We start from the raw sequence: 16089 nt of genomic DNA on the forward strand, positions 1-16089 counted from the left end.
TATATAACTATAAGAGTTCAAACCCTGGGAAGTCGTCACGCGGCGTTCGACGTTCTGTTTTCTTCAGAACATTCTTTTGCATTTCTACAGGGTTTGCCGACGAAACCTTTGATGGCGCAAAAAAATCTCAACATTTGATTTGAGTGTTTTAAGAGCGGCGTAATCTTCACATTTACGATTACATTACGAACAAACTGAATTAAATACTCGTTTCCTTTCCAAAGTCGCCGAGAGCCACAGCAAAAGGGTGACTGAAAGAGCCGCTCGTGGCTCCGGAGCCACGAGTTGCACACCGCCGACCGGGAAGGTTCCCGAAAAATGTCCGCCGAGAACCCCTTTGTCGTGATTTGGGACTCGGGAACGACGGCCTCAAATGCAATCGTTCCCCCTCCCCGGGGTTTTGAAAGTTGTGGGGGGGCGGGGGGGGGGGGGCAGAGCAGTCATCATCATCATCATCATCATCATCATCATCATTTGCACCGCGCTCGACCTCCTTGAGGCTTTTGCGTTTCTAAAGTTCCCTATTTCCCCCTACCCCTAAGCAGCCTTTTGGATTCAAGATAAAACCTCTGAAACAAACAAGAAGAGTCCAGTTGCCTTCATTGAACCTTTGCGGAATGTTTGAAATGTGTTAATAATTAACAATAACGGCCCTTATCAGAGGGGTCCGGTATCCCATACTCCCGCAGCACCCTCCCACAGGACTCCCCGAGGGACACGGTCGAAGGCCACAAAACACACGTAGACCGGTTCGGCGAACTCACACGCGGTCTCCGGAACCCTGCCGAGGGTGTAGAGCCGGTCCGCTGTTCCGCGGCCAGGACGAAAACCGCACTGGTCCTCCTGAATCTCAACCTCCCGACGGACCCTCCTCGCCAGAACCCCTGAATGGGCCGAGGACCGTGATCCCCCCTAGCGCCTCGACTGCCAGGCCTTCTCCAGCAATCTCACTGATTTTCCAAGCCCCGCACAATGTTGTGTACGATGACGATGTAAACACCAAAACCACCGAATGAAAGATCAGACTCTCTTCTTTCGTCAGGAAAAAAAAGTTTATCTCCAGCTTAAAGCGGTCTGGAGTAATCATTTTTTCCTCAGTGAACATCTCAAACATCTGAACAGTACTTTTGACAGGAAAAAGTGACAAAAATGCGTGACCAAATGCGGCTCCCACACTTGCACTTTGTTCCTCCAAATTCTCCTCGTCTACCGTTTCCTCAATAGTCCAGGTTTTTTTTTTTTACCTTGCGCATAAAATCTAGCAAAGTTTTAGCCACATCTTAGTTAATTCTTCTATAAAAATACATTGTTGAAATTGCTGCCGTGGGACGTGGAGAAAAAAAACCTTTCAATTACCATTTTGGTCTGCACTGCGTACTGGAATGGGAGTGGAACGTCTGCTGGATGCGTAACTTGTAACTTTTAAAAAATACCATTACTTGAGAATAAGTTTTGTTGATGACATGTTTTGCAAGGGTTAAAAAAAAACAAAAACAGAATTTTTCTTCTTGGCAATCTTAAAAGACGCTCGACTCTGCGGGTGTTGAATTCCTGCAAGATGGACCAAATGGAAACTTCAAATGGGTGCTGGCAACAGATGTCACATTGTAATGTGAACTAGTGCGACTAAATTGTGTTTTGATGTAACAAGGATTGAAGGAGCGTGTTTGCTCGCTAAATGTAGCTAACGCGAGCTGCAAATGAGTTAGTTACCTTCGTCGATCTCCACCGGAGGAAGCTCGTCTGGCTGTCCCAAAGGGAGTTCGCTATCTGACGGTTCCGGATCCCATTTATTGAAATCCTGGTCGGCAGACGATCAGGCAGCCAGCGGCCGAGAGCATCTCGCTATATGTGTGGACGATCGCTTCTCGGAGCGTCATCCTTTATCCCCCGCATGATCTGAGGCCTCATTCCTGTCAGTCGCAGGAATATTTTTCTTGCCTTGGCGCAATAAGTTTCAAGTACCGAAAGTTTTTTCAACTTCATCCCTGTCTTCACCAGAGCGTCCAAGATATGCGGCCGCAGGTCCGATGACACGAACCTATGGCCTATGGCGTCCTGGTGCCAAGTGCAGGCGTGGACACCCTTTTGTCTGAACACAGTGTTCCTTATGGACAGTCCAGTTCTGTTCCATCAGAACAGCGTTCGGGTTTTGGTCAGGGGGGCCGTTCTTCCGGATCACGCCCTTCCAGGTCTCACTGTCATGGCCCACGTGAACGTTGAAATCCCCCAGAAGAATGAGGAAGTGCACAGCAGGGGCGCCCTCCAGCGCCCCCTCCAAGGACTCCAAGAAGGGTGGGTCCTGTGAACTGCGGTTTGGTGCATAAACACAAACAACACTGAGGACCGGTGCTTCCATCTGAAGGCGTAGTGAGGCTACCCTCTCGTCCAATGGGGTGAACCCCAACGTACAGGCACAGAGACTTGAGGCAATCAGTATGCCCACACTTGCTTGGCGCCTCTTCTTCTTCTTTTCCTTTGGGCTTGTCCCGTTAGGGGTGGCCTCAGCGTGTCATCCTTCTCCATGTAAGCCTACCTCCCTCCTGCATCCTCCTCTCGAACACCAACGGCCCTCATGTCTTCCCTCACGACATCCATCAACCTTCTCTTTGGTTTTCCTCTCGCTCTCTTGCCAGGCAGCTCCATCCTCATCATCCTTCTACCAATATACTCACTATTTCTCCTCTGGACGTGTCCAAACCATCAAAGATCAAAGTGTGCTCTTTCTAAATTTGTCTCCAAAACATCTAACCTTTGCTGTCCCTCTGATGAGCTCATTTCTAATCCTCTCCAACCTGGTCACTCCTCAAGAGAACCTCAACATCTTCATTTGCTCTGCTTCCTGTCATCTCTTCAGTGCCACCGTCTCTAACCCGTACATCATGGCTGGCCTCACCACTGTCTTACAAACTTTGCCCTTCAATTCTAGCTGAGACTCTTCTGTCACACAACACACCTGACACCTTCCGCCACCTGTTCCAACCTGCTAGGCGCCACTCGACGTGGGCAACTCCAGAGTGGAAGAGAATCCAACCGCTCTGAAGAGGACTGGTACCAGAGCCCAAGCTGTGTGTGGAGGTGGGCCTGACGAACTCTAGTCGGAACTTCTCAACCCTGCGCACCAGGTCAGGCTCTTTCCCTGCCAGTGAGGTGACATTTCACATCCCTACAGCTAGCCTCTGTAGCCGGGGATCGGGTTGCCAAGGTCCCTGCCTTATGCCGCCGCCCAGCTCACCTCCCACAAGTATTGAGCACATGGGAAGGGCGACCCACGTTGCCTTTTTATGCTGTGCCTGGCCGGACCACATGGGTGCAGGCCCGGCCACCAGGAGCTCACCATTGAGCCCGACCTCCAGGCCTGGCTCCAAAGGGTGACCTGGGTGACCTGCGCCTGGGTGAGGGAAACAAGTTCCAAATGTTATTTTCATCATTACGGGTTCTTTGAGCCGTGCTTTGGCTTGTTCCTCACCTAGGACGTTTTTGTCATGTGTGACTCTACCAGGGGCATAAAGCCCCAGACAACTTAGCTCCTAGGATCACTGGAACACACAAACCCCTCCACCACATTAGGTGACAGCTCCAGGAGGGTAGAAATCAAGCAGTACCAGGGCTCGAATTTAACCGATGCCTATAGTCACAATTAGCTTTCTGGATTTTGTCTTTTTAGGTCAGCTCTGACAGTACTCTACAGTTTTGTGTTCACAATTTACTGTTGCTGTACAGTTCCATGTTCCCAGACCTCAGGAATGACCTGACCTGGCTGTTCATCTGTGGTTTTTGCTTTGCAAATATGCTGATGTGTTGATCCACCGTTCCAGTCCCCAAGCAGAACTGCATGTAGGCTTAGGAAAGTCTCTGTGTTGAGCCCATTACCTGGTGTTCAGACACTCCACTCACTCTCGGAGAAACATTCTTGTAAAGACAGCATCAGGTTGCTCAGGCCACCTTTGGTTTAGGTGGTGTTCTCCTTCTCAGGGTGGTGTATGGGTGGGTGGGGGGGTTGAAGACCAGTGAGAGAGAGAGAGGTGGTCTGACTGGCCCAAATGTACGAGTTGTCTCTGTATGCATTGTCTAATGATTGCGTAAACAGGATCTAATTTGTTTTCCCTTCTGGTTGTTCACATTACATGCAGGACAGACTTTTAAGTATGCCTCGTTTGCCATTCTGCACGAGATATAGTGCAGTCTATCTGACTCTGCTGGACCATGCTGGCCTCGGCCTGACCCTGTTCGCTTCTACCAGGCTCCTAGTATGCGCTAGTAGACTGTGCTACACTTGAGTGGACTCTGCCTGACTCATATGAACTCCACTGAACCATGCGGGACTCTAGTTTTCTTCATTTGGCATTAATTTCCTTGGACCCCCGCCAGCACGACATGGATGCCAGACCTTCAGGTGGCGAAACCAGCACCAAGACCAACATTACGAACAGGACCGGGACCAGCCGTCCCTAAGCCCGCCTCCATCATGGCGGAGTCTGGTCTTCAGTTTTCGATCGGTGACTTTGGCAGTAGCGTTCTGAGCAGCCTGAATCAGCAAAGACTTCTAGGACTCCATTGCGACGTCTCCATCCTGGTCCAGGGTCAGGTCTTCAAGGCCCACCGCGCCGTCCTGGCCGCGTCCTCTCTTTACTTCCGAGACCTGTTCAGCGCCGAGTCGTCCGACTCCTCGGAGTGGTCCCGGTCTACGTATGAGCTTCCGTCATCGGTGACGCCATCTTGTTTCCGTCAGATCCTGACATTCTGCTACACGGGCTGTCTCAACATGGTCGCCAGTGAGCAGCTAGTCCTCATGTACACGGCCGGCTACCTGCAAGTCCAGAATATTGTAGAGAGGAGCCTAGAGCTCATGAAGACCAATACCACGTCCTCATCGCCGCACTGCTGCGACTCACAGGTGAGTTCAGATCAGGGTCCATCATGGCCCACTTAGTCAAACCAGATTAGGAGCCATTAGCTTAGTCCAGTTATTCCAAATACCATGGCCCACTTAGTCAGTATATAACCCTAACCCTAACCCTACCAGGAACCATGAACCACCTTGTCCGGCTAGAACAGGAAGCATGACTCAGTAAATTTGACTAGTCCCCCAAAAAACATGATCCAATTAGTCAATTCAGAGCAGGATCCATGACACACTGTGTCGACCAAAAAACGGAACCAACATCTACTTAGTCCAAGATCAGGAACCTAGGTCTAGTAGCTAATTCAGTTTTTCCAAAAAACATGATCCAGTTAGTCCGTGTAGGCAGGAGAGATGTCCTTTGGATGTTGCGTTATCTTTGTGTTGGTGGGTCACAGACAACTTCAGCAGACGAGCTGGGACCTTTAGATCGGTCTGTGGTCGAGCTGCAGGGTTCCAGTCCAGACCCATCCATGAGTCCAGAGGACCTAATGATGGCCGTGAGCCGGATCAAACAGGAACGCCAGGACACACCTCCTGAGAACCACACAGGAACAACTCCAGAAGAACTGGATGCCAGGTCAGAATGTCAAACACGACCTGGTCTAACTAGTCCTGGTCTGGCTATTCCCGGTCTGACTAGACATGGCCTGATTCCTCCTACCTCGATCTAGTAGTTAGTCCAATTGTCCAAAAACATTTCCATTTAGTCAGGTGAGTTCAAATCAGGGTCCATCATGGCCCACTTTGTCAAACTAGATCAGGAACCATGATCTTATTAGTCCGGTTATTCCAAATACCATGGTCCACTTAGTCAGTGTAGACCAGGAACCATGAACCACCTCGTCAGGCCAGACCAGGAACCATGATCTAATACTTAGTCCAATTTAAAAAAAAAAAAAAAAAAACATTATCTGATTAGTGATGATGTGGTCAGCTTAGTCCTTGCCTGACTAGTGACCAGTCCTCTTGTGTCCTCAGAGGTGACTTTGCTGGGGCACTCCAGACCACCAGAGGGGGTGCCGTTTGTTACTTGGGTGCAGCCGGGAGTCTGGTCTTGGGACTGCAGTCCTACCTCCTGGCAGGCGGGGGGCGCTCTAGTTCAGAAGCGTCCAGCCTGCCCACAGACTCGTCCCCCTCGCAACCCCCAACGGAGGAGGAGCCGGAGGACGGGGACTACGGCAACGCCACACACCTTGGAATATACCAATACACGATTGGACACCAGGGTAAGTCTGGTCACACGGTACGGCCAGTCACATAACTCATACATGCAAATCACTCTCCTGTCGGCGAAATTCGCTGTTTTGATCTCAAAATAGGCCATTTACGTGAATCGTATAGATCCAATAAGTTTTTTCCTTTGGGGGGTCGCTGACGTCATAGGCTGTTTCGTACTCCGTGAACGCTGGCAGCTAGATCCATTCCACACATCCACCATCCACACACATGTAATTTTTTAATACTACTCCTTTCTGAATACGACTCCGCGGTGGATGAATATGTGAGCGTATCGGTTGCGTCAGAAAGGGCATCCGTCTTAAAACTTTGCCAAACAAATAGAAGCGTTCATCCAAAGAATTCCATACCGGATCGGTCTTGGCCCGGGTTAACAACGTCCGCCACCGGCGCCCTGCAGCTTGACGGCGCCGGTGGCGGACGTTGTTAACCCGGGCCATGACCGCAGTTGGAAATTCAGCTACTGTGGGTCGAAGTCGAAGAAGAAGAAGAGGTGGAAAGCGGGTTCTTCAGCAGAAAAAGCACAGAGCCTAGAACTGAATGTGGGGACTTTGAATGTTGGGACTATGACAGGAAAATCTCAGGAGTTGGTTGACATGATGAGGACAATGGTTGATTTATTGTGTGACCAGGTGGAAAGGCAGTAAGGCGAGAAGTTGAGGGGCAGGGTTGAAATGATTTGACCGTGGTGGAGATGGGAAGAGAAATGGAGTCGGGGTTATTTGAAAAGAAGAGTTGGCTAAGAATGTCTCGGAGGTGAAAAGAGTTTCAGATCGAGCGATGAGGCTGAAACTTGAAATTGAGGGTGTTGTGTAGAATGTGATTCGTGGCCATGCCCCACAGGTAGGATCTGACCTAGAGGTGAAAGAGAAATTCTGGAAGGAGCGAGACGAAGTCATTCTGAGCATCTCAGACAGAGAGAGAGTCGTAATCTGTGCAGATTGTAAGGGGCATGTTGGTGAAGGTAATAGGGGTGATGAAGAAGTGATGGGGAAGTACGGCATCCAGGAAAGGAACTTGGAGGGACAGATGGTGGTAGACTTTGCAACAAGGATGCAAATGGCTGTAGTGAACACTTTTTTTCCAGAAGAGGCAGGAACATAGGGTGACCTACAAGAGCGGAGGTAGAAGCACAGGTGGATTAAATCTTGTGCAGACGATGTCATCTGAAGGAGGTTACCGACTGTAAGGTAGTGGTAGGGGAGAGTGTGACTAGACAGCATAGGATACTGGTGTGTAAGATGACTCTGGTGGTGGGAAGAATGAGTCAGAAGACAAAGACAGAGCAGACAACCATGTGGTGGAAGCTGAGAAAGGACGAGTGTTGTGCGGCTTTTCGGGAAGAGGTGAGACAGGCTCTCGGTGGACAGGAGGCGCTTCCAGAAGACTGGACCGCTGCGGCCAAGGTGATCGGAGAGGCAGGCGGGAGAGTCGTTGGCGTATCTTCTGGTAGGAAAGGGGAGAAGGAGACTTGGTGGTGGAAACTCACAGTACAGGAAATCATCCAAGGAAAAAGGTTAGCTAAGAAGAAGTGGGACACTGAGAGGACCGAGGAGAGGCGAAAGGAATACATTGAGATATGGCAAAGGCCAAACAAGAGGCATATGATGACATGTAGGCCAGGTTGTACACTAAAGAAGGAGAAAAGGATCTCTACAGGCTGGCCAGACAGAAAGATGGGATAGACATGGGAAGGATGTGCAGCAGCTTAGGGTGATGAAGGATAGAGACGGAAATATGTTGACTGGTGCCAGCAGTGTGCTGGACAGATGGAAAGAATACTTTGAGGAGTTGATGAATGAGGAAAATGAGAGAGAAGGGAGAGTCGAAGAGGCAAGTGTGGTGGACCAGGAAGTGGCAATGATTAGTAAGGGGGAAGTTAGAAAGGCATTAAAGAGGAAGAAAAATGGAAAGGCAGTTGGTCCTGATGGAGGTATGGAAGCATGTAGGAGAGGTGGCTGTGGAGTTTTTGACCAGCTTGTTCAATAGAATTCTAGCGGGTGAGAAGATGTCTGAGAAATGGAGGAAAAGTGGGCTGGTGCCCATTTTTAAGAACAAAGGGTGATGTGTAGATCTGTGAGAACTATAGAGGAATAAAGTGGATGAGCCACACAATGAAGTTATGGGAAAGAATAGTGGAGGCTAGACTCAGGACAGAAGTGAGTATTTGCGAGCAACAGTATGGTTTCATGCCTGGAAAGAGGACCACAGGATGTTGATGGGAAAGTACAGAGAAGGTCAGAAGGAGCTTGTAGATCTAGAGAAAGCCTATGACAGAGTACCCAGCGAGGAACTGTGGTACTGCATGAGGAAGTCAGGAGTGGCAGAGAAGTATGTTAGAATAATACAGGACATGTATGAGGGCAGCAGAACAGCGGTGCGGTGTGCTGTTGGTGTGACAGACGAATGTAAGGTGGAGGTGGGACTGCATCAGGGATCAGCCCTGAGCCCCTTCCTCTTTGCAGTGGTGATAGATAGGCTGACAGATGAGGTTGGACTGGAATCCCCGTGGACCATGACATTGTGATCTGCACTGAAAGCAGAGAGCAGGTGGAGGAACAGTTAGAAAGATGGAGGCATGCACTGGAAAGCGGAGGAATGAAGATTAACCAAAGTAAGACAGAATATATGTGCATGAATGAGAGGGGTGGAGGGGGAAGAGTGAGGCTACAGGGAGAAGAGATAGAAAAGGTAGAGGACTTGAAATACTTGGGGTCAACCGTCCAGAGCAATGGGGAGTGTGGTCAGGAAGTGAAGAAACGGGTGGAGGAAGGCGTCAGGTGTGTTATGTGACAGAAGAGTCTCTGCTAGGATGAAGGGCAAAGTTGATAAAACAGCGGTGAGGCCGGCCATGATGTACGGATTAGAGACAGTGGCACTGAAGAGACGACAGGAAGCAGAGATGGAGGTGGCGGAAATCAAGATGTTGAGGTTCGCTCTCGGAGTGACTGGGGTGGATAAAATTAGAAATGAGCTCATCGGAGGGACGGCCGAGGTTCGATGTTTTGGAGACAAAGTTAGAGAGAGCAGACTTCGATGGTTTGTCACGTCCAGAGGAGAAATAGTGAGTATATTGGTAGAAGGATGATGAGGATGGAGCTGCCTGGCAAGAGAGGAAGACCAAAGAGAACGTTGATGGATGTCGTGAGGGAAGACATGAGAGCAGTTGGTGTTGGAGAGGAGGATGCAGGAGATAGGCTTCCATGGAAAAGGATGACGCGCTGTGGCGACCCCTAAAGGGACAAGCCCGAAGGAAAAGAAGAAGATCATATACGGTCCATAATATCAACAAAAGGTTCAGAGAATCTGGAGAAGTCACTGCATGTAAGCGGAAAGGCCCAAAACCAACATTGAATGCCCGTGACCTTCGATCCCTCGGGCGGCACTGCATCAAAAACTGACATCAATGTGTGAAGGATATCACCACGTGGGCTCAGGAACACTTCAGAAAACCAATGTCAGTCAATACAGTTTGGTGCTCCATTCGTAAGTGCAACTTGAAACTCTACTATGCAAAGCAAAAGCCATTTATCAACAACACCCAGAAACGCCGCCGGCTTCTCTGGGCCCGAGCTCATCTAAGATGGACCGACGCAAAGCGGAAAAGTGTTCCGTGGTCCGACGAGTCCGCATTTCAAAATGTTTTTGGAAATTGTGGACGTCGTGTCCTCCGGGCCAAAGTGGAAAAGAACCATCCGGTCTGTTATGGACGTAAAGTTCAAAAGCCAGCATCTGTGATGGTACGGGGCTGGTACGTGTTAGTGCCAATGGCATGGGTAACTTACACGTATGTGAAGGCACCATTTATGCTGAAAGGTAGATACAGGTTTTGGAGAAACATACGCTGCCATCCAAGCGACGTCTTTTTCACGGACGCCCCTGCTTATGTCAGCAAGATGATGCCAAACCACATTCTGCACGTGTTACAACAGCGTGGCTTCTTAGTCAAAGAGTGCGGGTACTAGACTGGCCTGCGTGCAGTCCAGACCTGTCACCCATTGAAAACGTCTGGCGCATGATGAAGCGTAAAATACGACAACGGAGACCCCGGACCGTTGAACGGCCGAAGCTGTACATCGAGCGAGAATGGGAACGAATTCCACCTACAAAGCTTCAACAGTGAGTGTTCTCAGTTCCCAAATGTTTATTGAATGTTGTTCAAAGAAAAGGTGATGTAGCGCCGCGGTAAACATGAGCCTGTCCCAGCTTTTTGGAACGTGTTGCAGCCATAAAATTCAAACTTAATGATGATTTGCTAAAAACAATCAAGTTTATCAGTTTGAACATTAAATATCTTGTCTCTGTGGTGTTTTCAATTCAATATGATTTGCAAATCGTTGTATTCTGTTTTTATTTATCAGAATCAGAATCATCTTTATTTGCAAAGTATGTCCAAAACACACAAGGAATTTGTCTCCGGTAGTCAATTTACAGAACACTTTGGAGACATAAAGACATTGACAAAAATTTTTGAACACAAAGTCCAACTTTCATTGGAATTGGAGTTGTACTTCGTTGCAATGATCTAAATGTCGCTCGCTCCTTTTATTTATCAACTATTTTGTGCGCGAGACTATGACTTCCGCATTGGGCGCTATTTGCACCAATCCAATTTAAGCACTCGAGACGACACGAGAGTCACATGACCTCACACAAGGGTTTCTATTGGGTTTCCCGAGTATAGGTATTAACACTCGATAAGCCAACCTGGCTGATTGTGGTGCCTATGTGGCGGCCATGTTGGGAAGGTCGTCGTTACGATGAAGGCAACGGCGAGCTACACTTGTTTACATTTTGGCGAAAAAAACAACATTGTCATATTTTATTTTATTTGTCCGGCAACACACAGTGCAGTCAATTGCAGGTGTTTTGTTGTAGTTTTGACTGTGCATACACACACGCAAGATCAGAATTCGCACATTCATATTTTGTCATTTTTATTGATTTGTAACTAATGTTCATGATGTGGTTAAAACAAATCAGAAGCTACTCACTATTTGCTCAGTACTTGAGTAATTATTTCACTGTATACTTTTTACTGTTACTCAAGTAATTTTTGGGGATGACTACTTTTACTTTTTACTTGAGTCACATTGTCGAGTAACAGTACTCTTACTTGAGTACAATGTTTGGCGAGTCTCCCCACCTCTGGAGCGGGCATCCTCTGTTGCTACTCTTACGTTGAAGCACCATTTTTGCTCATCAGATCAGCCAGGTGTCATATTTGTTGCACCGGTCTTTTTTATTTTCGCGTTGAGCTGCGGGCCGCGGCCCCGGTTGCGGTCCCGGCGGAACCGCCAAGCACACGTAACATCGGCGACAAGAGCCGATCCGCTAGTACATCTTGTATGAATTAGGAAACAGGGCTACGTTTATCTAATTAGTTTACGGATGTTAATGTTAAATGTGTTAAGCGATAGAGTGATGTTAGGGATTATGTCACAACACAGAATGAACTCACTTCAAATTCAGAAATGGCCAATAAAAACAGAAAACTATTGTACTTCATCTTTTTCCTGGAGGATGCTTTTGGGATGAGCCTTAGAAGTTGGTAATAGTGAAAAAAGGAAGTGAAACAGACAACGATTGGAGTCGCTTGTTTTCCAGAATGAGAGCGCTTAAAGAGGAGGATGCTGTTCATGTGGCACAGCTTGAAGCTGGCATCGGGTGCAGGCGGAGATGGGCCTGGCTCCGGTTGGAGGCCAAAACTAAAAAAGCAAAGAAATCAGGCAAATTTCATTTGAATCTTAAATTTGTACTTGAGCGGTGGAGCGGTGGTTTTTCTGCATGAAGATTTTGTTTTTTTGTTGCCCTATTGTAATCTTCAGTCTTCCGGATTGCTTAATTCATGTTAAAAATAAATAAATAATCTGCAGGGGCCCGGGTGATTTGCACCCCCCCCCCCCCCCCCCCCCCTCCAGACCGCCCCTACAATGTTTTTGTTTAATTTTTATTGTGACCTTTTTCATGCCTTTGGTGTTTGTATGTCTGATGACTGCGCCCCGTGTGTTATGATGCCACGCCTCCTCGTGTCCTCTCATTGGTCCAGGCCAGGAGAAGCCGGAGATGCTGCGCCTGCGGCGTGCGTGCGTGGTGGTGGGCGGAGACAACATGGCACTCCCCGCCAGTCTGGTCAGTCAGATCGGTTATCGATCCCACCCCGCGCTCTACGTCGAGGGAGAACCTGGACACAAGCTGGAGCTGGTGGCAGGTACTCGGAGCTTCTTCTGGCGAACCGGCAAAACCGACGCGTGACAGCGAGAGGTGCGGCGACCGATCGATCGATCGACAGCTATTTTGATCATCGATGAATCGTTTAGAGCCCTAGTTTAACTTCAGGTTGTCGGAATTTCAGCCTTTCAACAGTAAATATTCTACGATTTCTGTCGTCCTCCATGAAATCAGACTGATTTGTGTTGAAACTGAAGCTGTAGTGTCATTCATGTGTAGTTAACATCTACTTGTATATCCAACGTGTAGCCCTTAATTGACATGAATCGGTGCCAAAGATGTCGCTCTGTTTTAAAAATGTTGGCCCTCTTGTGTCATTATTGCTTAATCGGTGTTTATGTGATTTTGTTTAATCATTTAACAATACCAAATAAACAACAATAATCGGTCAATAAACAGGAAAAAGGATTTTGCAATAAACTTGATAGCAGAATAAAATTTTCTCCAATTTATCGATGTAATAATCGCAGAGGTGGTAACAAACTGGTACACATGGTCGATTTGGTTTTTCTCGGTGGGCCGTTGTGACTCTGAAAGCGTGTAAATGTATGATCGCCTCATATTATTGCATGTACACAATCAGTGGATGAACTAGTTTTGAAATCAGAAGCCAGTAAAAACGGTTCCACTATTCCATTTATTTTAGAAGGGGTTTTGGTAACAAAAATGCTTGCAACATCCCATAGTTTTTGAAAGTGAAGACGATTTGCAGTTTCGCCATATTAGCAAGAAACATGACGTCGGTCAACACGCATGATTTGCTCTTGCGGGCCGCATAAAATGATATGGCGGGCCGGCTCTGGCCCCGGGGCCGCAGGTTTGACACCTCCTGAAATCATGGATTCTCCAAATATTCCTAACAGCTTTGCGTGCGGCGGCACGGCGACCAAGTGGTTGGCACCGCGTCTTTCTAGGGTTCAAATCCAGGCTGCAACCTGCCTTTGTGGACTTTCCACGGGCTTCCTCCCACAGTCCCAAAACTCGAAACGGTCCTTCGGTATGAAGAGACGTGTTTATGCCCGTTTATCTAAATGTGCTCTGACCGGCGAGCGGTCCGAGGTGTACCCTGTAGGAATGGGCCCCGGCTCCTCCGGCGACGTTCACGAGTTTCACAAATGGAATGCGGTTGGGTGTTTTAGAAAAATTCCGGGGCGCCTGTCGCAAAAGATACATTCCAAATCCGGTTTTCCCAGAGGAAGTAAGTCACCATCTTTTTGCCAGCCGCATTCGCTCCTGGCAGGATTCTTGCGCACCTTCCTCCTCACGGCCGTCTCGATGTCGGGTCCCCTTGGTCGCCCCTTCGGCTGGTTCAAGAGGCAAAAAAACCCAAAACCCACATCAATAGGGAGGTCGCTCCAGCGAGGCGGTCCTTCTCCGCCAGGAAGCGTTAGATGCTCAGGGCGTTCCAGAATCAGAATCATCTTTATTTGCCAAGTACGTCCCAAAAACACACGAGGAATTTGTCTCCGGTCGTCGGAGCCGCTCGAGGACGACAACGGACGGTCGATTGACAGGGGGCGCTTTGGAGACACAAAGACGTTGACGAAAACAAAATCGGAATGACTAATCTCGCAATAGTCCGGTGCCATGACCATTGTGCAAATGCGCCGAGACTTCAAGGAGCGGATGCGGTTTTCAAGTGACGAGTAGTGCGATCGATCATCTGGGACAATGTCGATTGTGCAAATGTTGCAGAGACTCCACAGTCAGTGTGCAAGTGGTGCAGATGCGACTCTGGCACGAGCGGCCGGTATTGGTCAACGACAGATATGCAAATAGCGCAGCGTGGCGAGACGACGACAGCGAGTGCACGAGTAATATAGAATTGGCCTCACACAAATGTGACAACAAACTCAAGACAAAAGATCTCTTTGCGGACCGTCTGGACCGCGCTGAAGGTGGAAAATTGGTCTTTTGTGCTACCGGTTCTGCAACTTTTAAACAAGTTGACATGTTTGATACAACGGACATAATGAAGTAACATTCCAGACACAAGGTCACTGACTGTGTGTGTGTGTGTGTGTGTGTGTGTGTGTGTGTGTGTGTGTGTGTGCGTGCGTGCGTGCGTGCGTGCGGGCATGCAGGTTCGGGCGTGTTCATGACGCGAGGTCAACTGATGAATTGCCACCTTTGTGCGGGGGTGAAACACAAAGTTCTGCTCAGGAGGCTGCTGGCGACCTTCTTTGACAGGTTAGCGTAGCTAGCGTGCTTGTGTCCTCTTCTCCAAGGTTCGAATCTACCCCACGTGTGACGCGTCTTCACGACTCGTCTAATATGACTGCGAAGACACCGGACACGATGTCATCAAATTGCGTATGACCTCCTCAGACGTGACATGACATCATTCATTCGTTTGATGACCTCATCAGACTTTTGGACGTTTCGTATTCTGGAAGTTTCCTTCTCTGCAAAGAGCCTCGGCCACAACGCGGCCGCTCCGTCCCGTGCTGTGTGTGTGCGTGCGTGTGTGTTTGTGTATGTCTAGGCACTGATTGGCTCGTCACGGTATCCATAGAAACACTCTGGCCAATAGCTGCGGGACCGGGATCCGCTCCTCCACCAACGATCCGAGCCGGAAGCCGCTGGACAACAGAGTGTTAAACGCCGTCAAACGTAAGACGCACCAAACGCTGCGGCTGTGTTGCCAATCATTCTATAATCAGGACATCCGTTTTGACACGCTGGCCCATAGAGTGGACTTTTCGGGCCGAGACGATGAACGCAATACTCCGTCATCGCTACATCGGGACCTTTATATGGTGGGCGATATCGGCGGTGTCAAATATGCGGCCCGTGGGCCAGAACAGCCCCGTCAGGGGGCCCAATCTGGCCTGTCGAGATTGTTCTACCTGTCAGGCAAATGTTTGTTCATACATACGGACTCTTATTTTTGTAATGTAGAAGCAGAAGTGCCGGGACTCTGCTAATCCAAGTACGCAGTGAGAAATTTTGTGACGCCAGTATGTATCATATCATATTTTGTTTAAGTCTTTTCATGTGCAAATGTGCAGAGAAAAGAACTGTAAAGTTACTTGGGAGATGTTTCTTCAAATGTGTCTGTGACTGGGCGTGTAGTGGTACACGCTGCCGTCTTTAACGCAGGCGGTGCGGGTTCTATTCCCGGCGAGTGTCCAATTCCCAGCCACTGCTGCTCCCGAGCGAGCCCGGATGAAAATGTTGGTCTTGCGTCAGGAAAAGCACCCGGCAAAAAAACGGTGCCAAGCAAACCGTGCGTGTGACTCCCTGTGGCGACCCCTGCTGGGGAAAAGCTGAAAGTCTGCGAATGATTTGTGCAGACGACTTGGCGCCTATCAATTAGCTCAAATAAGCCCTCTTTTCATGGCAAGCTACTGGGCTAAGTTTCTTTACAATATAGAAATATATTGTTTGTCTTTAGATAGACAAACATTTCTAAAGTTGTTCCATCAAAAGTAGATGGATACACAGCCAGTGTTCTCTGTAAGTTGCACATTTGGACATGAAAAGTCGTTTTTGGGAAGATATTGCATGTGATTTGCAACAAGATAATTGTAATTTTGAATCATTTCCAAATGTACTCATCATTAGTTGCACCCAAAAAAATAGAATACTTCTGAATGTTTTTTTTGGCCACAAATATATTGCTCCGACCGACTTGAGATCAAGTCGGGGTGAACGTGGCCCCCGAACGCCGATGAGTTTGACACCCCCAGACGATATCGTTTACGAAACGAGTG

At 48.5% G+C, this 16089-nt stretch overlaps 2 protein-coding genes across 7 annotated transcripts in view; one reads left to right on the top strand and one right to left on the bottom strand.

The window, feature by feature from the left end:
• The window catches only part of cfap77 (cilia and flagella associated protein 77), a 13198-nt gene extending 9767 nt beyond the window's left edge, over positions 1 to 3431 (bottom strand). The window contains exons 1-5 of the mRNA XM_061671095.1: positions 3236 to 3431; positions 2974 to 3139; positions 2117 to 2309; positions 1714 to 1801; positions 765 to 884 (exon numbers count right to left, since the gene is read on the bottom strand). Of these exons, the coding sequence (XP_061527079.1) occupies positions 765 to 884; positions 1714 to 1801; positions 2117 to 2309; positions 2974 to 3139; positions 3236 to 3431 (763 nt within the window). The remainder of the gene's footprint in view (positions 1 to 764; positions 885 to 1713; positions 1802 to 2116; positions 2310 to 2973; positions 3140 to 3235) is intronic.
• LOC133399608 (nucleus accumbens-associated protein 2-like) overlaps positions 1 to 16089 on the top strand; it is a 19036-nt gene that overhangs the window by 2267 nt on the left and 680 nt on the right. Inside the window, exons 2-8 of one of the 6 annotated variants that reach the window (XM_061671221.1) lie at positions 2930 to 3125; positions 4134 to 4897; positions 5302 to 5483; positions 5885 to 6132; positions 12192 to 12353; positions 14458 to 14563; positions 14889 to 14986. In XM_061671221.1, the coding sequence (XP_061527205.1) occupies positions 4382 to 4897; positions 5302 to 5483; positions 5885 to 6132; positions 12192 to 12353; positions 14458 to 14563; positions 14889 to 14986 (1312 nt within the window). In that variant the 5' untranslated portion in view covers positions 2930 to 3125; positions 4134 to 4381. Of the gene's footprint in view, positions 1 to 1229; positions 3126 to 4016; positions 4898 to 5301; positions 5484 to 5884; positions 6133 to 12191; positions 12354 to 14457; positions 14564 to 14888; positions 14987 to 16089 lie in introns of those variants that run through there. The other 5 variants (XM_061671223.1, XM_061671220.1, XM_061671222.1 and 2 more) reach the window with 5 other exon arrangements.

Source organism: Phycodurus eques, chromosome 3, assembly GCF_024500275.1.
Source record: "Phycodurus eques isolate BA_2022a chromosome 3, UOR_Pequ_1.1, whole genome shotgun sequence".
In the NCBI taxonomy this organism is placed as follows: Eukaryota; Metazoa; Chordata; class Actinopteri; order Syngnathiformes; family Syngnathidae; genus Phycodurus; species Phycodurus eques.